This window comes from Leptonotus elevatus, chromosome 20 (genome assembly GCF_054856555.1).
Source record: "Leptonotus elevatus isolate MCC_2025b chromosome 20, RoL_Lele_1.0, whole genome shotgun sequence".
NCBI lineage: Eukaryota > Metazoa > Chordata > Actinopteri > Syngnathiformes > Syngnathidae > Leptonotus > Leptonotus elevatus.
In genome coordinates this window covers 9,846,485-9,871,647 of record NC_141258.1, presented here as the reverse complement: position 1 = coordinate 9,871,647, position 25,163 = coordinate 9,846,485, and the positions used below count along the sequence as shown (strand labels likewise).

General features: G+C 36.9%; 1 protein-coding gene across 2 annotated transcripts in view; it reads left to right on the top strand.

Moving 5' to 3' along the window:
* snx29 (sorting nexin 29) overlaps positions 1-24,884 on the top strand; it is a 117,932-nt gene extending 93,048 nt beyond the window's left edge. For both annotated transcript variants that reach the window (XM_086064830.1, XM_086064829.1), the window contains exons 19-21: positions 2,070-2,210; positions 16,549-16,688; positions 23,855-24,884. In XM_086064830.1, the coding sequence (XP_085920956.1) occupies positions 2,070-2,210; positions 16,549-16,688; positions 23,855-23,984 (411 nt within the window). In that variant the 3' untranslated portion in view covers positions 23,985-24,884. The remainder of the gene's footprint in view (positions 1-2,069; positions 2,211-16,548; positions 16,689-23,854) is intronic.
* The last annotated feature ends 279 nt before the right edge of the window (positions 24,885-25,163 follow it).

Genomic DNA, 25,163 nt, shown 5'->3' with positions numbered 1-25,163 from the left:
GAGTCAATTTAGGGAGGATCTCAAACGTGTTATGTTCGACTTCATCTGGCAATTAACGTGGGTCGTAAACGTAGGTGGCCAAAACATGCCTAATTAAAATTAAAGTGCACTAATCAACTGACCACCAGAGGGCGCTGGTACTGCACACCAAAAAAAAAAAAAGCCCAATCCAAGGTAACACTTTGCAGTCTTTTTCCCCATTTCTAATACAATAATGCATCTCTCTTGTTTTATGTCGTATTTATCTTCTGGACATGTCTTGCCATCAAGCTTTTCCCTCAACATCTTAGATGCAAACTCTACATCACAGCAACGGCAGGAGCCCGGGAGCATAACTTAATGACGGTCCATGTACCAGTGTAGTCTAAAATGACCCCCTTTGGAATGATACTAATAAATGCAAAGTGCCATAGAAGCACATAACAAACACACCAGGTTTGATTGCATGTAAACCCTCAAGTGTGTTCCCGTCATTGCTTGATGAAGCTCTTGTAATATCTCTGGCACATCGGGGGGTGATCAGGGAGTGACACACGAACACTCAGTCATCCCACAGGTGTCTTATCTGAGCACATTGTTGACATGTAAAACAGGGTCAAAAGGGACGCTTGCTGGCTTATTACATCAGCATCGGGGTTATATCAAAGATTTACACAGACATAGAGTGAAATGAAGTCACTGTTGGTGTAACGCTTCACCCGCCGGACTCCCACGCGGGAAGTTATGGGGTCGGGGGCTGTGTGAATGTTAGCGTGAATGGTTGACTGCCAATGAGTTCGATGTGTAGTCTGCCTTAAGGGGATGAATGCAGATTGAAATGAAATAAACAGTCATCCCTCAAAATGCAGTTGATATCTCCGTATCGGAATCCGATTTATTGGCCAAGTATGTTAAAACACACAATTTGCCTTCACAGTCACGCCCCGTCCAAGAAACATGGAAAGTAATGACCAACAGAGACAGAACAGGGAGCCTGGAGGTTCGCTAATTAGCGCCCTGAGTTTCATAGATGGGAAAAAAAGAAGGAAAAAACAACCCCCTTTCCATATTTTCTGTGATCTGACCGCTTATATCCTTAATTCATTTGCTCCCAAAAACATATAAATATGTTCTCCTTTAAATGTTATAAGTGTCCCAAAGACGTAATTATACGTTTTTAAACGTTTATTTTTATTTTTATGCTAGAGCATACAGAAGGCTTTGATGCACCCTTTCAACTGCAGAGAATGGTTGAAAAAATGGTAGTTATTACACAAACGTTATTACATGTGGTAGCAGAGCAAAAGAGATCAATCAGGGCCATTTAGAAAAAAAGCTGTTTTACTCACATTTCTAAATAGAATTGTGAATAATGATGAAACTTAGCTATATTCTAATGCTAATTACGGCAAAATGAAAAGAGATAGAAATTTACTTTTTTTTCCTGATGAAAGAAGAGACTCTAAACTTTCTTTTGGTAGGTTTCATGTTTTTTTAGCAATAGAACACAATATTCTGTGGGCCTTGCAAAATCAATCAAAATCCAGTAAAACATCTGGGAGCGAAGGGGGGTTACTTCAGTAAAAATGTCTGGGAGCGAATGAGTTAAAAGTCATACAGAAATTACATGATTTTTCTCACCTAACTGGCTACTATTTGTCACGATCCATGCTTCAGCACCACTGTCCAGAACTTTTGTATTAACTCCTGTTTTGAAATTGAATAAAAAAAATAAAAAAAAAGCATTTCATCTCTCATCCTGGTTTTCATCCCTGAAAACAGAAGTCCATCTCCTTCTCTTTTTCTTTGTAATAGGCTCATTTTGTCTCCTCTCTGCGCTCCCCCTCTCTTTTGTGAGTGTGAATAAAGCAGCTAATGGCGCGTGGAAATGGTGGCAGAGCTGTCACGTCTAAAGACAGACTCTATCTCTGCGTGGCATTATGTTAGCGAGACGATGAGAGAACATTTGCAACCTCTGATTCCCGCAAGGCTATTTGAAACATTAACGACAAGTTTATCAAATGCAAGATTTTAATTTGCATTAGTTTTAAATCTATCTATTAATTGATCTTTATCCGTGTATTCCTCAGGTCTACATCCGCATCCTGGACAATGAGTGGAACGTGTACAGGCGCTATACTGAGTTTAGGGAGCTGCACAACCGCCTGAGGTCCCAGTTTCCACAGGTGGACGCGTTCAACTTTCCGCCAAAGAAAGCCATCGGGAACAAGGTGAGCTCACGTGTTGCATGGCCAAAGTGTGAGTGAATGGTATACATATATATTAGGGCTGTCAAAATTAAAGCATTAACTGGAGATTAATTTAAAATCTTTGAAGTGTTTTAAAAAAATAACTCAGTTAACTCAGTACATTTGATAATGCATACATTTGTGGCGACTGGAGTCAAGTTGTATTTGACCATTTAAAAAATGCGCAGAATTTCACAAGTTGCTTCATGTTAAAGATTAGATAGCTCTTAATATGAATAGAAAAATGCACTGAGCTGTCACGGTCTTACAAATGCAATGATGCCATCTAGTGGCGGGAAAATTACTTCAACACAAATCAATATCACACTTGTTTTTTTTAAAGTACAGTACATCTTTTTAATTTGAACTCAATTTTATGATTATGAAATGACTATCAATGACTAAAATATGCCATATTTCTATTAGTTTAATATTTTCCCCCCACTTTTATGTTTTTTTTAATGAAATTTTATTGTACATTTATGGAATAGATATACAATTTGCGATTAATCATGAATTAACTATTGAAGTCATGCGATTAATTACGATTTACATTTTTTTATCGTCTGACACCCCTATTCATTTTATTTGTTTCTTTGAGAAGAATATAATTAAGATGCCTGTCAAGCTATTAGAACGGTCTTTTAATCTAAATACAATTTCTATTGAATAATTATACACAATTTCCAAGATTTTACTCAAGCTTTGTAGGGAATAGGAGTGAGTAGTAGAACCGCGATTAATTATGGAATATTGTGCGATTAATTAGTTAACAATGGATAGAAGTGGATATACTCTATGCTGATTGAAAAATAAGTGGCATACCTGCATACCCAACCCAGCACCAAAAAATGACCAAACAGGTGAGTTTTGCACAGCAGCACGTTTTAGTTTCTGCGTATGTACATGAAATTTGCTCTATCGAGTGGATTGATGAAGTATTGCTGGATGTTCAGTTTATCTTAACTGCGCACAGTCGGTATAATAAATGACTAGCTTTTGTGTAGCCAGTCATTCACATTGAGATGCTACATGCACAAATTGACACTTTGAGCGATGATGTGTCTGTTGCGAGTTGGGATCATTAAACAATAGCAGCCTATAAAAGGTGTACACACTGCAGTAGAAAGTAAGTGGTAATGAAATGGGGTTAACTACCAAATAGTTGCAAGAAATACATTGCTCATTTTCTGCATCTGTTCCGTACATTCTTCACGGGTTCCCGTTCCAGCCTGAGGTCCACATGGTCCTCCTTGTCAGCAGCCTTTTTTTCACGCCGTCCTCCCTTGTCCAACCTTAATTTGGTTCTGACCTGGATGCTCTGCTTGGTCGGATTTGAAGCCGCCATGGCCAAAAGCTGCGGTCAAGCTCGCCACCTTCAAAGACTCTCCACTTTCATGGCTGGAAACCGAAAGGAAGCGAGATAAGCACACATGCGCGCCGCGTGTGGCATGTGTGTGCTTTTTGGTACATGACCGCATGTGGCAGTGACCGCCGCTATCATTGTGTCCTTGAAAGCCCGCCCCTAAGGCGCATTTCACAGGTGGTTTGTGCGAATTATTGGTTTGCAACATCTGGAAGTCAGCAGTCAGGCCGCGTCTCGAAGTCGGAGAGGAGATTTGGCCACGCGTTTTTAGTGGACAGAAATATTCCCAAGCATGATTGAGGCAATGCTTTTTTTTTTTTCTAGGTAGATCTTCCTCCTCCTTCTCCTGCAGTCCACATGCTGTGTAAATCACCTCTCCCTTTGTATGCCACCGCCTTTGATTTTCTTTTATTTTGATGTGAGACGATCTTACATTGTTTCCTCACCGACACAGTTTGCTCTCCTTTTTAAAAACGCTTCAATGTCTTTACAAATACGCCCCCCCCCCCCCCCCACCGCCACTGCAACTATTTGTCCCACCTCCTCATCCCCCGCGTATCAAACAGCAGTTTATTTCCCAGAAGGCTGAAATCTTTCAACGCGGACTGTTATTATAACCCTCATTTTGGGCCACTCCTTGTTGCGGAACAAATTAGCTTCCGGCCAAAGGATGGGGTACACCATGGACCGATCGCCAGTTGATGTCAGGGCACCTACCATATAGACAACCATTCACACTCACATTCACATCAACTCATTTGCTCCCAAAAACGTATAAATACGTTCAAATGTAAATATTACCAGTGTCCCAAAGACGTATTTATACATTTTTTAATCCTAGAGCATACTTTGATGCAGCCTCTGAACTGAAGAGAATGCTTAAAGCAATGGTAGTCTTTACAAAAAAATGGCCAGCAGGTGGCAGCAGAGTATAAGAGATCAGCCAGGGCCATGTTGCAAAAAGCTTTGTGAATCATGATGAAACTTAGCTATAGTCCAATGCTAATTGCTGCAAAACAGAAACAGATAGAAATTTACTCTTTTTTTTTTTGATGAAAGAAGAGACTCAAATTTTTCTTTTGATAGGTTCATGTTTTTAGAGCAATAGAGCAGAATATTCTGCGGGCCTTGCAAAATCAGTCAAAATCCAGTAAAACAGCCGGGAGCGAAGGGGGTTGCTTCAGTGAAAATGGCTGGGAGTGAATGAGTTAATCATTATTATCCAAGGTAGCCTAAAATTGCTTTACATATGAAATGAGACCCCAAAGTAGGAGGGTTGTCTTTTTGCTAAACTGGAGTTTTTATTTATCTTATTAAATTTGCATTTCTAAAGACAATTAAATGATCCTACTAAAGCCTTTTAAGCAATTCTGAGCATGATTTTCTGAAAGTATGCTTTATCTGAAGATCACTTGGGCAATTATTTAATCACGAGCACTACTAATGACACTTTTCAAAGTAAATACCCTGTAGAAGCCGATTACTCACAGTCTAAAGATTTCAAATATTAATCACACAGTCACTTTTTTCCAAACTCCAGCAAAGTGCCTTTTTGGTGTCGCTACAGGTTTTTTTTTTTAATTCTCTTTGTAGCATGACACGTTTGTCCTCAGACTTCATTCCCTCACTTTTTTTTCCTTTTGATCACCATTGACCTTCCATGACACCTTTCAACAAAACATTCTGTGCAAAACTCACATTAAAAAAAAGAAGTCAGTGTTGTGTTTTTATGGAAGCATGTTGCGCTTACTTGCAGTACTCCTGTTTTTCTGATTAATTTGTTGAGATTATTTTTCTGCTTGTCAGACTTTTTTTCTTTCTTTCTTTTTTTTAAAGTTATTTCTTTCTGGGATTTTTTTTTTAAGTATTCAAAAAAACAATTAAAAAACAGAAATAAATTATTCAGAAAAACTGCAAAAAAAAGAAAAAAAAGAAAATAATTGTTTTTATGGAAGCATATTGCATTTACTTACGGTACACCTGTATTTCGGGCTAATTTGAGTATTGTTTTTTTTCCTTTGTTTTATTGAATTGTTTTTTCTGTATTTCAGATCTTGTAGATATTCGTTTCTGGGATTAAAAAAATTATTCTGAAAACAAATTCAGAAAAACAGAAGAAGAAAAAACTGAAATACATACTCAGAAAAACAGCAAAAATGTTTAAAAAACAGAAAATAATTGTTTTTATGGAAGCATATTGCATTTACTTACATTTGTTTACGTATGTTTTTCTGACTAATTTGAGTATTTTTATTTTGTTTTATTGAATTGTTTTTTCTGTATTTCAGATTTTTTTCTTTTCTTTTAAAAAAAAAATATTCAGAAAAAAATACTCAGAAAAACTGAAAAAATATTTTAAAAACAGAAAAAAATATTCAATAAATCACACATAAAAATCCTCAAAAAATACTCGGAAAAAAATTGAGATTTTGAAGTGAATGCAATACACTTAAAATATTGTTTTAGAAAAAACAAAACACTCACAGGTTACCAATTATAGTCGAGTTTGAGTCTGGCAAATTGAAAAACCAAGTAAATAGTTCCAGGGTTTATAAGCCTTTATAAACTTGGCGGTTAAGCATCAATGAGTTGGTCAAATGGTAGCTAACTTTTTAGCATTTTTTTTAAAAATCCGTTATTTTCTTATAATAACGTGCATTACACTTACTTTTGGCCTTTCTGCTTATTTCTAGTGCTTACTCACTTTCACAACATTTCTTAAGTGTTGCATATGCACTCCATCTAATAACTCAAAAATGTAACGTCAGGCTAGCGAGAGGGAAAAGCTCCCCAAGTTCTTTTATCTGCACTTTGAATATCTGCTCTTTGCTTTGCCCCGTGTTGAGGATACAGTACGCGCACGTCAACGCGGATCAGGCCGCCGTCTTCATCATGCCTGTTATAACGCACACACTTCTCAAGATGACTGACAGCATAGAGCGACAAAGCTAAAGTCGTCGAGGATGAAGTGGCACGGAATACTATGGAAACGGGTCGTGCACCTGACGCATACGAAATCTGACCTATAAATGCGCACGCACACATTTCCGAGCTTATCTGCGCTAACGCCTTCTCAGGCGTCTTGCGCGCGGCCATCCGGCTCTTCCGTTAATCTGCCGTCTTGTGCTGTGTCGGGACTCATCAGGAACTTGTTGGGAAGGTGGGGAATCGTTGAGGGGATCATGAAGTGGTTGAGGGTTTAATTGTAGGGCAATCATTTTCAACACTTGGTGAAAATTGCTCAAAATGTAGTATAGTATAATAGTATAGATTTGTGCAAAAAAATATTTATTCATATATTCTGCACAGTACCATTTACAGGCCTTTAGCCAATAATATTTGTACCATAATTTTACTTATTATTCTATAAATCCAATTCAAACTTGTGGGGGTTGTTATTTTTTTCCCCACTAAATCATCCATTTAATTCTCATTTGTTCATTATGACAATTTAGAATAGTGCTTCATAATGTGTCACCATTTTCTAGTAATATTTCAGGAAAAAATCTTTCGCTCACTATGTGTTTATTTAAAAAAAAAAAAAAATCCATGTTGCATTATTTGGAATATGTTTTTCTTTTTCTTTCGATCAGCAGTCTTGTCGAATTATTATTGAGAGGCTGAAATCAGAGGATTTGGGTGATTTGAAGTTAAACATTGGCTCTAAGTGATGACTTAAGTAGTCGTCGATTAATGTAGTAATCGATTACTTGTCGATTAATTTGGACTCCTCTCGCTGTTTGTGCTGAGTCTGTCATTCACGACAATAAAAATGATAGGGAGAAGAGTTTGCCACTGCAGTGTTTGTAAGTTACCAGACTAGCCAACCGTTAGCATTAGCATAGCCCCTTCTAGTTCTTCTTCTACTATTATTCGTTCTTCTCGGTCAGTCTTGGTGTACTGGTTTGGGGCGGGAGACTCACGATGGTGCTAAGGGCTGCTCGATTATGAAAAAAATGATTAATCATGTTTATTTTGGTAATAATTATTTTTTGGTACAAAACAAGAAAATGTGCACAAAAAAAAAAATTAAAGACAAATACATTTGATTGAAACACTATATTTATGTATGTTGCTTTTGGACCAAACACAATTTTATAAAATTACTTATTTTAAAATTAAAAAAATAAGTGCAAAGGAATAAACTCAAGTATGCGTTCCTATAAACAAACATGCTATACACTTTTTTCTGAATTGCCCTAGAATAAATAACAATTTCAATAGATCGCTTAAGTGCAAATTTTTAACTCAAGTATGCTCACTATAGAATTTGACATTGCAACATGAGTATTATTTAAAAAAAATATTGACAAATTTGCAACAAAAAAACCGGTATCATCATAGAATTTTTTTTTTTTTTTTTACAATTATACAAATTTTGTAATTGCGGAGTGTAATAATTGCAATCATAATTGAATTTTGATCAATTGCACAGCCCTAGCCACCGCTTTCTTTTTTCCCCCTTTATTTGGTCTCTCACATTTTAAAAATTGTTTAAGATGTTTAAAATCGATATGGTTGTGAAAGTGGTCATCATCTTCTTTTGCTTCTTGGAGGTTTGCCCGGTGTAATTAATACAGACCCAGTTTAATAATGTAAGATGATTCCTTTTGCTCCACTGGGGTTGCAGCCACGATAAGTGCTTTTCCACACAAGCTTTTGTTTTGTGATTATTATTATTTTTTAAACGTTAAATACACACTAAGAGTTATATTTTGTAATCAGTGTTGTTGTCGTATCGATCTGCGCTGTTTGCTTAAGTCCTCCTGCATAAAACATATTGTTTATGCCTCCAGCCTTCGTTTCCGAACCGGCTTTACGGTCCGACCCCCCCCCCCCCCCCCCAAATGGCCTTCACTTAAACACTTCCATTATTTAGAGCAGTTCTCCACGTCTGCACTATTCTGCGTGCGTAATTGAGGGAAATGAATTGTCTCACCGGTGGCCGAATTGACCTGTTTGCCCATGTATGAGTGGCCCCGGTGCAATTTGTTACCTTTTGCCTCATTTGTGCATCTCTATTGCTGATAATGAGCTTAATAACGTTCTAGCCTCGAACCTCCTGGTGCTTGAGGCCAAACTGTCCAGCTGTGAAAGTTGAACTATGCAGTTGCTTTATCTCACAAACGCTGCTGCTGCTGCACAAACTTCTTTGACTACACTTAACGAGCGAATATGTTTCCAGACTTGGATGACACTGGCCATCAATGTTTGGCCAAAGATATTTCAATTTATTTGAATTGGCTCTTAGTTTTTGAGATATCGAATTTTTTTTTTTGCAATTAATTGAGTGATAATGAATGTGTTTTGACAGTTTATAAAATGTCCTTAATGGCTACAAAAAGTCATTTTTTGGTGCTATTTTGCATAATTTTTGTTTGATTTTCACATGGAACACAATTTCGGCGATGAGTCCAAAAGTTGCTACATTTCCATATACCAATTGCTCTGAATTAGAAAAGACTGTTCCTGTCACCAACATCCAACATGAAACACTAATGCCGCTTAGTGGCTGAAAAATACATTACCACAACACAAATCTGACTAAATTTTTGACAAATTCACACTCCTTTTGACTGTTCAGTATATGTTTTCAACTTGATTTCCGGGTAATTCTGGGCTGCTGAGTCAAAAAATGACATCAACTTATTTCAATTGGCTCTAGTTTTTTAGACGTATATATATATATTTCGCAATTAATTGAGTGATAATGAATGTGTTTTGACAGTTTACAAAATGTCCTTAATGGCTATTAAAAGTTGTTTTTGTGCTAATTTTGCACAAAAAAAAAAGTTTTGTTTGATTTTCACATGGAACACGATTTACATATATAGGGCTATCGGCGATGAATCCAAGAGTTGCTACATTTTCATATACCAATTCATAAACCAAAAATAAAAATGTACTGTTCCTGTCACCAACATCCAACATGAAACACTAATGTCACTTAGTGGCAGAAAAGACATTACCACAACACAAATCTGACTCAATGTTTCACAAATTCACACTCCTTTTGATTGTTCAGTATATCTTTTCAACTTGATATCATACTTACTATAAAATTACTATATCAACTAGTTACAACCATATTTGTCCACTTTTATGTTAATTAACAAATGTATAAAATGTATCAAATCAAATGATTCATAAGAATCGCGATTCTCATTTAGTACGATTCAGAATCTATTTTATTGAAATTATTTTAGACTGCCTTGCCCTTGTTTGTGTGTGCCTCTATTGGGAGCGCTGTTCATGTTGTAAACGATTTGGTCACTTAGGGGCAGCTGACCGTTTTTGTAATAACTAACTTCTTCAAGTGCCCTTTTCAGTTCAGAGGCTGCATCAAAGCCTCTAGCATAAAAACAACAACAACAAAAACGTTTAAATACGTCTTTGGGAGCAGGGTAATATTTAAAATAGAACGTATTTATACGTTTTAGGGAGCAAATGAGTTACAGGAGAAATATTATGCATTTTTATTCACATCCAAGTGTTGGATATGTTTGTAAATATAAACATAATGGTTCAAATCAAGTAAACAAATAACATATTTTAGCCTTGACTTGTCTGAAAATTCAAACGTCTGATCGGCACCGATTTCACATAATCGGATCGTTACAACTATCTAACAAACAAAGTACTTTCATTTTAAAAATGTGACAGATGGCAGTTTTGGGGTTTGACATCCAAGTGTAAGATATGTTTGAAAATATAAAACTCCAAATCACATTTTGCTGTTTGTTTGTTTTGGTTGATCCCGTTTATAGAAGCATACTGAAGTGATCAGTCAATCACGCTCCTCGCTGATGATTCAATAATGAAATCTTGGCAGAAAGGCGTGTTTAAACAGGATAACTGTACGCCTGGCGGGATATTGAGGCAGAGTGGTGATTGCAATTACTGATGCTTATTGACAAAATAATGAAGTTGATGACTTAAGTATGCAACGTGTCTACGAATGAAAATCATTGTTTATCTTTTGATGGCTTCAATTCAAGCGATATTATGTCAAAGTCCCTGAAATGAATACGTTCTTGCACAAGTCTCATTTGTGGTCTGATTAACTCATCAGAAACTACAAAGTGAATTATTAACCAATCTTAGCATGTCGTCTCCATTTGTTACGTAACTCGCGTGTTCTCACGTTTTTTTAAAGGCAACATTGTGAAGGTCTTGTATGAGCGTTTCCCAATTGCTTGTGATGTGTTATGCATGGCCGAAAACCTGCGCGCTGGCGAGTGTTTACATACGGCGTGGACAGAGCAGAAAGTTCAGCCCCGCTACCCGCTCTCATTTTGATCTCGGGTCCAAATCATGGCTGGTGTTGATGTTCCAGTTTGAAGAGATGAATCCCCCCCACATGACATCCACAACAAAGAACGAAAAAACTGCAGAATAGGCGCTTCAAAGTTTCCGACTCCATCAAAAGTCCACTCATTTCCTGAACTACTTTTCCCGCCTAAAACGTCTTGTTGCCGGGCAACATTAAGTTCTTCAGATGAGCTATCAGGAGTGTTTTTCCTTGAATGGCGTAAAGCTGCCAGGAAATCCACTGAGCATATGCGACGACGTCGGAGCGTCTTCTCCATCGACGGCGTCCCTTTTCTGCTTATCTGTGCTTATCTTTCCTCGCTCCGAAGTGACATCCAGCATTCTGTGTTTGTGTGCGCTTTTACGGGTGGGAATGTGCTCTCTTTCCTGCCGCATGGCCATTTCAAGGCCCCCGTATATTGGTGCGAGTCTTTTATGAGTCAACATCCGCTCTCCATCTTTATGAATGACTCGCTGGACCCTTTGTGATCTTTTCTGCTGTTGCCGTGGCGACGCGCTGTTTACGACGACGGGTCTAAAAGTGGGGCAAACATTCAGATACGTTATTGTGCACGTTCTTAACTCATTCACTGCCATTGACAGCTATAGACGTCAAAAATTCATTTGAACAATTTCTATTAGTTTCACATTTTTTTCCACTTTTGTTAACAAGAGTATGAAAAGCTAGAATTTTTTTAATTGTACATTTAGAACATATATAAAATTTGTGATTAATCGTGAGTTAACTAGTGAAGTCATGTGATTAATTACAATTTTAAAAAAATGAATCGCCTGATGCCCCTAATTTAAAAAAAAGAAGAAAAGATTATTAAAAATTAGGGGCGTCAGACAATTAACCACAAATTTGATATCTGTTCTAAATGTACAATACATTTTTTCTAGGTTTTCATACTCTTGTTAACAAATGTGGAAAAAACTAACTAACTAATAGAAATAGTTCAAATGAATTTTTGACGTCTATAGCCGTCAATGGCAGTGAATGAGTTAAAAATGGCTCAGTTTCTGCCCCTTATAATTTTTTACCAAGTACCCCTGGTTGAACCTATGTAAAAAAATAAAATTAAAATTAAAGTATTTCATAGTCATATGCTAAACCTAATGAACCTTAATGAACTCCTCCCACAGAATTGAGCCAATCGTCTTCACACAAGGGGAAAAGATTGCCAGGTTAGGAAAAACTATTGTTGAGAGCGTTTTATTTCGTTTCACGCTGTTGCTATGGCGATGCGCTGTTTGCGAAGACAAAAGATGCGGTTTTCATTGGTCTCAACCTGGGCAAATACTTAGCACTCACATAAGGCCTGCCGGAGACATTTATATTTTACAGAGTTCTTGTCGGATGTGTCAGTACCCCAACGTGGCCAGGGTTGCGAGAGTGCTCGCAGCTCTAGTTATTACTCTTGGTATTGTAGCAGATGATTTATTATTGAAAGTGTGTTGGCAACTCCTTGCATTACTGGATTGCGTGCATGCTTGTAAATTGTCAAGTAGAGATGCAACGATTAATCGATAACTAGGCGATTATCAACTGAATCGATAATTTTTTGATATTCGATGAATCGTTTCAACATCTTTTTTATTTGAAGTTGACCTCGACAGTAAATGCTCTCTGATTTCTGCCATCCTCCATGAAAAATGAATAATTCATGTATATTGTGTGCACTGTCGATTGTTCTGTTTTTGAAAAAAAAGTATGGCAATTCAAACGTATTTTTTAAATCCGATTCATGGAAGAAAAACGCACGGAAAATGTGCATCACAAAGTGTACAGTGAAAGTATCTAACCATGTTAGCAGTGCCTTTTAGAGGTTGAGAGCAACATACATGACAAGCTGTCCTCTCACATACGTGATTTGACTATCACATGTATGACGAACGGTGTTGCGGGCGTACGCTGACAGAATTAGGCCCTCAGATGTTTTCCTTAAGCTCTGCTCCGCCTACATGTTTAACATGTGCTGGCACCTACACTTGAAATGATGGACTGATTCGGGCTGCGTCATACGAGGATGGGAGGAGCCGAGGGATGAGTAGCGCTTAGCATTGCTGTTTGATGGAAGCGGATAGGTTGAGTTGAACCCGCGCCACATTGATTTGTGCCTGGCCCTCTCCGCAAGCAAGCACCTGGTTTCTACAGCGCTCGCTCTCCACGAGAGGATGAATCTGTCACAATGTCCATTAGGGTTATTACTCCTCTGACATCCATGAAAGCAGTCAGGGTGTCCCGTCATGTGTTGGTAGAGCATGAAACCCACACTGGCATGCGCGGCCTAATCTGACACATCAGATTTGCACGACTCGCGTGCTTGCTCTTCCCCTGGCTCCATCCTCTCTTACTTGTGTTGACAGTGAACCGAAAGCAATTCTCAAACTTCTTCACTGTCTTTTTGACCAGTGCGGTGAAAGCTTCCTGAAGAGTTTGATGGACATCTGCGTATAAAGATCAAGGTTATAAGACATTTTTCATTTTTAGTTTTAGTACTACAATTCTCAAACAACTGACCTTCCTTTTTCTGTAACTATGATATTAACTCATTCACTGCCATTAACGGTTATAAACGTCAAATATTATTTAACTATTTCTATTAGTTTAACATTCCCCCCCACACTTTTGTTAATACGAGTATGAAAACCGAGATTTTTTTTATTGTACACTTAGAACAGATATAAAATTAGTGATTAATCCTGAGTTAACTCATAAAGTCATGCAATTAATTACAATAAAAAATGTTTTTATAATCTTTTCTTTCTTTTTTTAAATCGCGTCAGGTGATAAAAATTTTGAAAAAAATGAAAAGATTATAAAAAAAAAAAATCATAATTAATCACATGACTTCACTAGTTAACTCACAATTAATCACAAATTTTATATATGTTCTAAATGTACAATATTTTTTTTTCTAGTTTTTCATAATCTTGTTAACAAAAGTGAAAAAAATGTTAAACTAAAATAAATAGTTCAAATGAATTTTTGACATCAATAGCCGTCAATGGCAGTGAATGAGTTCATTGAAAAAAAATTAAACCTTTTTGCTTAAACTCGACATTTGTCATTTCTGGAGAAATTGTGTTTAACTGGTTTTAATTGGTTAATATTAGGGATGCACCCAAATGAAATTTTTTGGCCGAAAACCGAAACGCCGAAAAAAGTAATCAAGTCAAGTATTAATTGGAATGAATGGGTAATTTTTAGGTGAAAAATGTTAAATTATGGGAAAACCGTATATTTTGGAATAAAAAAAAAAACTTGGTGTGAATTTTTGGAGTATGTGGAAATTGGAATGAGATGAATCGGAGGAAGGATTAGAAGCGTGTCAAAAAGTGGGAGGAATAAAAAAAAAATGTCAGTAGCGTGTGTGAAGGCCTTCAGCTTTCAATTGTAGTTGTAAGATGTTCGTTTCTGTTTTGTAGAAGCATTTTTAATTAATTTTGTTGATGAAAATATTTGTTCAATTTTAATTTTAGTTATTTTCGTGAACTATAATAACCTTGATATTGACACGAAACATGGTGATATAAGCAACATTAATTGGATTATTTCTTGATTTGTTTCTTTACAACGAAGACCTGAGGTGAAGCTAGCGAGCTAGCTTGTGAAGCTTGGAAACTGGACTTGAGCATTTGTGTTCTACTCGAGGAATCCGAGCCATGTGGAATTAAAAACAAGCACTCGCAAAGAAGATAAAAGCATTTTCACTCGAGGAGGTGCAAGTTCGTCTGCGTTGCGTTTATATGGCGAATTCACTGTGCAGTACTGGTTGACAGAAGCTAAAGCTGTTAGCTAAAGCTAATCCGTAGCATCTGAGTATTTTTCAGTTTTGTGTTTTTAGTCAAAATGGAACCAATAGTTAAAAAAAAAGAGGTGCAAATCAGTCCTCTCGTGTCATCGTGTGTTTAAGACAAATGATTCTATTACCTAGTTAAACCACGAGCTAGCTTAACTTTTAGCCTAACGAGACTGCTATTCTAGTATTGTCCATCCATTTCATATACCTCATATTTTGTCCTCATTGGAGGGCTATTCTAGTTTTACTTTTGTTCCTTCAAATGTGTTTATCCGCTTGAGGAAGAACGGGGTGAGTCGTCGACTTCATTGTGAAGCGGTGATAACCACATTCCTGTTGTCGGAATGTTTATGAATATGTTTAAATTGCAACTTTGTCTCAAAGCTTAAACACCTGCAAGTTTAACGAAGTCTCCCGGTCCTTTCGGTTGAGCATTTCTTCACGTTCCACATCCCCAGCACAACAAACGCTTCTTTGAAGAGCGTCTTTTGAGTCGGCCCAATGAAGAAGTGTCCTTGGGATTTGGATTGGAGATCAAAAGAAAAGCAGTAGTTTCAATTTCAATTCAGCTGGCGAGGGCTGTTTGTCCCAGTAAAACAGAGCCTTGCCCGGGCTTTGTTCTGAGCCTTTGCTGGACTACGATTAGCCATGCTAGCTCGGGCCATGTGGCTCCATGCCGCCGCCTGCAGTGCTTCTCACCATGAAGGACTTCTGGATGCGCTCGTTTCCTTTCTGCATCAGCAAGCAAATGGCAAAATAACCATAAATGTTTTATTTATTGTCTTAATAGGGAATTCCGGTCAGCACGGTTTGTCTTCGCATACTGTCTTTGAATTATTAATTTTTTTAATCAACACGGGTTTTAATGAAACTGCTTTGGTGTGAAATGATGTGTAACATTTAATAATCATTATTTTTTTTGCAGCTTCTTGGAGAGAAATAATATTAATTACATTGCCTTTAGATATACTGTACATGCATCACAATGCATTTGGGGATGTTCGATACAGTAGTCAACAATACCAATTACTGATGCCACTACTACTTTTGATGCATAAAATTGGTTGATCTCTTATATTCTGCTGCCACCTGCTGGCCGTTTTTGTAATAACTACCATTGCTTCAAGCATTTTCTTCAGTTCAGAGGCTGCATCAAAGGCTTCTGTATGCTCTAGCAAAAAAAAGGAAAACATAAAAAACGTATAAATACGTCTTTGAGAACATGGTAATATTTGGAATCGAACTTACATGTTTTCAGTTATATCACCTTTTTTTTGTTGTTTTTTTGTTTAAAGGAACCCTGAAAGTTTGCTCTATATTATTGATTTGGTTGTTACTAACATAACTGTGAGATTCATTAAAAAAAAACATTTCCAGTTTAATACATTTTGTAGAAACTTTATTTGGACATACGCCGCCATTGTTATTTACTCCATGCGTAGTGACGTAAAATGGCGGCGGCTCTCTGCCGAACAATGCGAAACGCTTATAAAGACAGCAAGGTAAGTGTAGCGTTCCTAAAGAAACAACATGCGATGGAGAGATTCACCCTCCCCCACGCATTTTGACAAGTTCTGACTTTGTCCAAATGCTCAGGATTTCAACTTCTCATTTGTAAAAATTATCAGATTTTTGTAGTCCTCCATGAAAGTAGACAAAAAACACACACACATTGCTTTCCTGTCAATTTTGGATTCATCTATAAAATAATCGACAGAGACTTGTCCAAATGCATCCTTATCACTTTGTCTTTTGTGTACGCATTGTCAGATGTAAATGCGTCTTCCCACATGCCCATTTTTTACAGTCCACTTCCCCGAACTGTGTGTGTCTAAAGGATGCCAAGTTTGTGGAGGAGAGGCGGAAGCAGCTGCAGTGCTACCTTCGTATGGTCATGAACAAAGTGATCCAGACGCTGCCAGACTTCACGGCGCGTCCCACCAAGGAGACCCTGCTGTCTCTGCTGCCTTTCTGTCTGTGAGTGGACACACACACACGACACGTGCTCTTTGATTTGTGGGTAAAACTTTGAAGATCATATGAACGGTGACCAACCTCCAGAACTCCAGTGCTCCTTTTTTTGGTCTCTATTATTTCTCATTTTTCTTCCAATGGCAATGCCGCATGTTTATACAACCACTTGTTGCTAGGCGAAATTCACAAGCTCACCGTGCTGCCCAAGATATAAATTGGTGTGGGGAAGAAAGAGCAGTAGGTTGTTCATTAAAATCAATATATCATTGTAAAATATTCAAACTAAAATGAGAGCTTGCTATTAAAGCAGAAGCATTACAATATTATTATCTAGTGGAATGGAAATGGAGCCAGAGGCCCCGCTAAACAGTCAAAGCACACAAGTCTCATTAGCTTATCCCATCGAGAGGCTCTGTAATTATATCTCTTTCATATCTTCAAGTGGAAATAGAAATGTTTCCGGATTGCAAACGGGGCATGTGTAAAATGAGGTATCAGTCATGTTCTCGACAAGGTCAGTTTTTTTTTTTATAAACAAGTAGAAAATTGGCATTAAGTTCATGTCGTTCTAAGGAAGAATGTTAAACATTTAGAGGACCAAAAGGTGAGTTATTTTTTGAAAATATATTTTTTGTTTTTTTTATCGCTCATTTACAGTGTAAAACTACAGTAAAACTCAAAGTCTTCCCATCCCTGCCCAAACTAAACGAAAATTTACATCAGATAATCTAAGATTAAACAAAAATTACAAAGTATGTACTACTACGGAAGCATATTTATTGCGTTCATTTGCAAAATAACAAACAAAAAAACGACATGTTTTTCTGAGTAATTTTTAGGGGGGCTTTGATTTTGTGTGTGTATTTTTTTATGTTTATTGAATTTTTTTTAAGGTTTTTCTCCCCCCCCCCCCCCTGCACACACACATTTAAAAAAAAAAAAAAAAAAAACAGGCAAAAATAATTTAGAAAAACAAGGGGGGAAAATCTGAAAAACTTTGGGGAAATACAAAAAAAAACCAGGGGGGAAAAATTGAAAAAAAAAAATCAGAAAAACAGAGTATTATTACAGAAGCAGATTTATTATTATTTTTTTTATATATATATTTGTTTTTCCTGTCATTAAAAAAAAATCTGAAAAGCTGAAAAAATACTAAGAAAAGTACTCACAAAAATATTCAAAAAACATATTTTTCCCAAGTGAATTCAATATGCTTCCGTAGCTTATACATCCACATAAACATCATATATGCACAAATGTACCATTTCCAATATAAAACAAAGTTATTTTATACATTATATATATTTTAAATGAATCGGCAAATTAATCTGTAATCTTTTTTTTTTTTTTTTTTTTCTGCCAAATATCGACACGGGCATCAACCTAAAAACAAATCAATGTCGGGCCTTAGGCATAGTAGTGAATAATGAAGTTAAGATCATGCCATCTAGAATGTGCACAACATCTCGAGACGTAAATATGTATTGAACTCCACCTCATTTGAATCATATTTGATGACATAATAATTTTACTGTAAAAGCCACCAGTTTGTCAAACACACAAGTTAGGAATTTTTCAAAATTTCTCTTCCATAAATTTTTGTCTTTGGTCTGCTAATGAGAGACTTCAAGTCTGCCGGCTTCTCTTATCGAATAGGCTTCATTTAAATGACCACCTCAAAAATAGATTGATTCTAACTTTCAAAAATAAAACGAGAAGCCACAGTTAGTCCATCCATCCATTTAGTGTTATCGCTTAATCTTTAATGTGAGGTATAGTAGAAGCAGAACTCAGATTGTTATACCTAATTGTAAAGTTATCTAGTTTCCAAAATGCAAATCGGTACCGGTGGAGGGAATCAGTGTGTGTGTGTGTGTGTGTGTGTGTGTGTGTGTGTGTGTGTGTGTGTGTGTGTGTGTGTGTGTGAAGTAAATTGGCCGAGAATTGCAACCATCCAAACACTATTAAGCAGTCCTGGCACTTTTGAGTTTAATCAAAGAAGAGTTTAAGGAGCGGTGGTGAGTGAAAAAAGGCAGGAAGCTGTGAAGAAAAGACGGAAAGAAAGCTTCAGAGGAGAAGCTTTTTATGAGAGACGTAAAGTTCTTCGCCTCGGACCTCCTGCTGAAGAAGTCGTCGCGCCACCTGCACATGTCGGCTTCAAAACCAGTTTTTTTAGCATCTTCACTGTGCGTGTTGTTAATACTTATCCGGTGACAGTGAGTTTGATTCAACTGTGCGGCGCTGAGATTCGACTGCGGTTCATCTGACGCAGATGCGAGATGAAGATATGCAAAAAATCTTTTGACTTTTAAGAGGAGTGAAGACACGGCTGATGTGCAAATTGTGTTAAGTCAGATTACCCAGACGGCATTGCGTTTGATGTTTCAAAGCTTATGATAAACAACATATACGGGGTTTCCGCGGGTTTAATAACAATTAAAAGTCATTAACTCATTTGTTCCCAAAAAACTTAAAATATATATTTTTTAATATTGCCGTATAAATCTGTTTATGCTTTTTAATGCTAGAGCATACAGAAGGCTTTAATGCAGCCTATGACCTGAAGATGTCGCTAAAAGCAATTATAGTTATTACAAAAAACGGCCAGCAGGTGGCAGCCGAGTATAAGAGATCAACCATGATGCAACAAGCTCGTTTCCTCAGTGTTTTGAACAGGTTTGTGAATAATGATGAAACTTAGCTATATTCTAAATGCTAATTTCTGCAAAACGGAAACAGATAGCAATATACTTTACACAGAATATTCTGTGGGCCTTGCAAAATCAGTCAAAATCCAGTAAAACAGCCGGGAGTGAAGGGGGTTGCTTCAGTGAAAATTGCTCGGAGTGAATGAGTTAAATGGGTTTTGCTAAAATTAAGGCCTTAATTAGCATTAAAAACATTGAATACAATGTCAAGAGGCATTAAAATGTAAATACAATTGATGTAAGAACATTGTTGTTTATGCTTTATTTCACATGCAATGTTGTGCAAAGGAGTCACGATAACACAATTTAGCGATAATGAATGAGATGAGAAAAATTGTATTGTGGAAATCGGTGACTAGTTGTAATTTACAATGAACAAAATGTCCTGGAGTCCACGAGTTGCTTCATGTTCCAAATACCAATTGCTCTGAATTTGAAAAGAAAAATGTACTGTCCCTGTTACCAACGTCCAACATGAAACACAAATGCCACCTAGTGGCAGAAAAATGACCACAACACAAATCTAAATGTTCACACTTTTTTAAAACTGTTTAGTATATGTTTTTAACTTCAAATTACTTACTATAAAATTACTCTAAATGGACTAAAATATGCAACCATATTTGTCCACTTTTATGTTCATTAACGAGCGTGGAAAATCCTTGAAAAAGTATTTTACTTAGATTTTTACTATTTACATTTAGATATGTGAGATATATAATTAAATATCTATATTTAGAACAGCGTTTACCTCATAGTTTTGGTTTATTCAAAAACACAAAACACACATTGACTCAGTCTTTCTGACCTGCTGCCTTGGGAAAACAAACATAACAAAAAAGACCTTTGTTTTGCTGTCAAGAGCCGTTTGTGGCCGTTCGACTTAAGAGTGAGGATGCAACCTTTAAATGTGCAAGATTAGGCAAGTGTGTGTTTGCGCATGCAAGACAGCGAAAACGTGGGAATAGGGAATAGTTTATCTGACATATACTATTTGCTATGCCCCGCCTCTTCCTGTCAATTGGATTGCAGCTCGTGTGTGCATGTGTACCTGCTTGCTGTAATTATGTTCCCCTGCAGTCAAATGAATAACATTTCGACGAGGGCGCGCAAAGCTGGTAATCCTGCTCAATATTCGGGTCAATACAGTGACAACAAGCTCAAGAGAAAAATAAGGCTAAAATCGGATTCAAAAGTTGATATACATATTTAGATACTTAATCCAATGTAACATAAAGAAGTGTCATTTGCAGGTCCGATTTACGTTTGTATGGTTTGTGCAGGTGTTTACAGTGTTTAATTGGCAATGTGATTTTCAGTGCTTAATGTGAACTCATTCACTCCCAGCCATTTTCACTGAAGCAACCCTCTTCGCTCCCGGCTGTTTTACTGGGTTTGACCGATTTTGCAAGGCCCACAGAATATTGTGTTCTATTGCTATAAAAACATGGAACCGAACAAAAGTCTCTTCTTTCATCAGGACAAAAAAAAAGTATATTTCTGTTTCCGTTTTGCAGCAATTAGCATTAGAATATAGCTACGTTTCATCATCATTCACATTACTGGTGAAAGACCTAGTTGCAACAAGGCCCTGGCTGATCTCTTATACTCTGCTGCCACCCGCGGGCCGTTTTTTGTAATAACTACCATTGTTTTAAGCGACTTATGCTCTAGCACAAAAAACATAATAAAACGTAAAAATACGTTTTTGGGACGATGGTAACATTTAAAATAGATTTTTTTTTTTGAATACATTTTAGGGAGCAAATGAGCGCACCCGCTTTTGAGAGTAAGTTTTTTGTTGTTGTTTTTTGCAGTTTCTCAAAACAAGTCTTACCTTTATTTAACCAGATTAAAAGAAAAAACATTGAGATCAAGATCTGGCCAAGAGGTCAACAGCAAGTCATTAAAACTGAGACTACACATACAGTAAATTTCAATAAATTAGATTAACTCGTTCACTCCCAGCCATCTCCTTTGAAGCAACCCCCTTCGCTCCCGGCTGTTTTACTGGATTGTGACTGATTTTGATTTTGCAAAGTCCACAGAATATTGCGTTTTTTTTGCTATAAAAACATGGAACCTACCAAAAGTCTCTTCTTTCATCAGGGAAAAAAAACCCGTCTTTGGGAGCATGGTAATATTTAAAATAGAACGTATTTATACGTTTTCGGGAGCAAATTAGTTAATTAATTAATTTGAGTTATTACTTACTTACTTACTTAATTAATTAATTAATTAAATGTAAAGGTTCTTCAATGAGAATGACTGTCAGTTTAACATTCACAGCAGGTCCGTTTGTCAAAGCAGCACTTTGCACTTCTGTTTTTGTGCACAAGGTGAAGGGTGACTGCAGAGCGACGGCCCTTCCTTACAAGATGCTTCACTAATTCACCGTCCTGTCTTTTCATTGCCGTCTTTCATCCCGATAGTCATCTGATGCCAGTTCAGGACACAACAACAACGATGGCGCTGATATATTCATTGCAGAGGGGTTATAGTTATGAAAGAGAAATTGGCAGTGTTAAGATCGCAGATATCTGTTGTGTCACTGACAGGCAAGTTATTTGAAGATTTACCTCAAGTGCCTTCACTTGGAAAAAAGCCAGCAACAGGGAATGGAGGCAGTAAACTCAGATGGCACCGTCTCCTCTTTTCCTGCGAACATGTCCAAAAACTCATGTTGGTCTAATTGACACAACTTGCCATCTAATTTTTTACTTATAGCCAGCGTTGCCACTGTTATCTTGAAAAAGTAACTTATTACTTTACTTATTACTTGCTTTAAAAAGTGACTTAGTTACTTTACTGATTACTTGCTTTAAAAAGTGACTTAGTTACTTTACTGATTACTTACTTTAAAAAGACACTTAGTTAAGTTACTAATTACTTGCTATAAAAAATAATTTAGTTACTTTACTGATTACTTTATTTAAAAAGTGACTTAGTCACTTTACTGATTACTTGCTACTGACTACTTGCTTTGATAAGTAACTTTGTGACTTTCCTGATTACTTGCTTTAAAAAGACACTTAGTTAAGTTACTAATTACTTGCTATAAAAAATAATTTAGTTACTTTACTTATTACTTGCTTTAAAAAGTGACTTAGTTACTTTACTGATTACTTGCTACTGACTACTTGCTTTGATAAGTAACTTTGTGACTTTCCTGATTACTTGCTTTAAAAAGAACCTTGGTTACTTTACTGATTACGTGATTTAAAAAGTAACTTACCGTAATTATTTTACTAATTACTTGCTTTAAAAAAACAACACTTTACTGATTACGTTCTTTCATTTTCTTTCTTTTAATAGCTACATTTAACACCTACCGACCACCCTGCTTAACATAAAAATGGCACCTGGTTTTGCCACTTAATTGGATGTGTGTTTTTAACCATGAAGTTAAAGAACAAAAGTTTGTTTTTATCCCGCTGAATATAAATTTGCTTCTGTTTAATAAAAAAAAATTAAGAAGACAGTCTTTCTACAGAATTTTCAAAACAAAGACAGTTTTTTTACTTGACATATTAACTATTATAACTATTAACTAACTATTATATATATATGCAAAACTCAACATTTACAAACATCAACAAAAAAATCCATATTAGAAGGCGGCCATTTTGCAACTTGCTGTCGAGTGAAAATGACATCGCAGTTGCTCAGGTAGCAACCAATCACAGCTCAGCTTCAGAAAACAGGTGAGCTGTGATTGGTCGTTGCCTGATCCCTGAGCAACTGGTCGTTGCCTGATCCCTGAGCAACTGTGATGTCAAAATGGCCGCCACCTGAGATGGATAAAAACGGCTGGATTTTGCTGAATAACTTTAAAAGAGCATTGTCCTTTTAATTAAGCAATTGTTGAATCAGATCTCAAATGGAAAGTTGACAGATTATTAATGGAAATTACACTTTGGAAATAAAAGTTGTTGAGTCAGGTACTTATGCTGATTCAAACTCAAATTGGCATGCTGGTTCCAAAATTGCTGACTTTTTTTTTCTAGTACGTCAAATTTTTTTCTCCACAGCTTACCCACCAGATAAACAAAATTCCACTTATTAGCTGTAGAAAGACTGTAGTAAAAGTAAGTGATCACAATTGGACTCATCTAGAGCTGCGTGGCAACTTGTTTGTTCAGTTACAACTGAGACAGTCTGGTGAGAGATTTGTGCAGTTCCCAGTTAGGTCAGTACGATCAATATATTTTTCTCTTAAGTTCTATTTAGTTTCATGCAGTTTTTTTTTACATTTTCAACGCTAACTATTCCATCTTAGTGTTTTATTTGCATACATTCACATTGATTTCATGTTTTTCAAGAACGATCTATATGTCAAAAACATTGTTTTGACTCAAGTCTAAATAAATAAATAAATAAATAAAGTGTCCCGGCAGGACAGGCGAATGATTCGGTCCAGCAGATGCGGCGTCAGATGTTCATTTGAATCCTCTTTTCTAGGGATGCACCCCAGACCAACGACGGCGGCGGCCCCAAGACGCCCCGCTCCAAAACGTCATCCCGCTTCCCGAGATTGGGTCGCGGCCACCACCAGGAATCCAGACCCGAACCCCAGAGTGGCGACCTCTAACGCCCAAGACTTTGAAATCATTTTCATGATGCCGGGGGCGGGGACGGAAGACTTTGCGGGGCATCTGACATGACTTTCTGGCCAAGTCTCAGCCAAGGCGATGGGAGCGTATATTTCAATCTATGCGACGCCTCATGGGAAGGATAAATAACATCCAGGAGGCTTGGACCAAATCACACAGCACCTCTGACCTCACTAAGAGACAAACGGAACTGCCACTATGATGAGATGCTGGCTTTTATTTCTTACTATGCTCATTTTTGTAGTGTCAAAGTGTGTGTAGTCACAGTGCCTACAGTGTATATTACAGCTGTGTTGATAGCTGATATATAGCAAGCGATTCAGTGTGCTTACTCGGTCTGCTTTACGGTGCCATTACATTTGAGCTAATCGTGATTCACAGTCGGGCAGATTCGTTCTGGCTTTCCCTGTGTGGAGTTTGTCTGCTTGTTTTGGGCATTATGCATCAGGATCTACACCACTGACTCAACAAATACACGTGATCAGACCCAAGAATAGTCACCTAATTAACCATGCCGTTGATTTGCAGGTTTACGCCACTACAAAAATCCCTGGTTTAAGGATTAGGGCTAATGTTTCCTAGCCGGATTTAACATAGCGGTGCGTCGCAAAAGAATGTCATAATGAAAACGAAACACTCGAAGTGAAGCGGAGATGCTCGTTAGGAGTGCATGGAGAGCACCCGTGACCCTACAAGTGTGTATAAAAGCGGCTCATACATATGCAGAGCTCTTGCAAGACGAGGACCCGAAGCTGAGGAAAACAACGAAATTAGATTGATCTTTGACGCAAATTGTCACATTTTGTTTCGAGAGACTTCGCTTGGCGTTAGCTGATCAATAAAGACGAATCAGATTGGAAAGAATGTTGCTTTTTGTGTGTTTGTTATTATACTCTTATATCATTTGTCTTGTGCTATAAGAGCACTATTATATTATATTACATCTTATAATATTACATATTGTCACTGCTATGTGAAAAACACTTATGTACTTTTTATTTTATTTTATTTTTTACATTTTTGGAATGTCTGCATTCAGTTTCATCCCAAAAATTTAAAAATAATTAAATTGAAAAAAATTGACATACGTGTTTTTCACATAGATCATCATTGATTCAACAATTATACACTCTAAAACAGTTGGGTCAAAACTAACC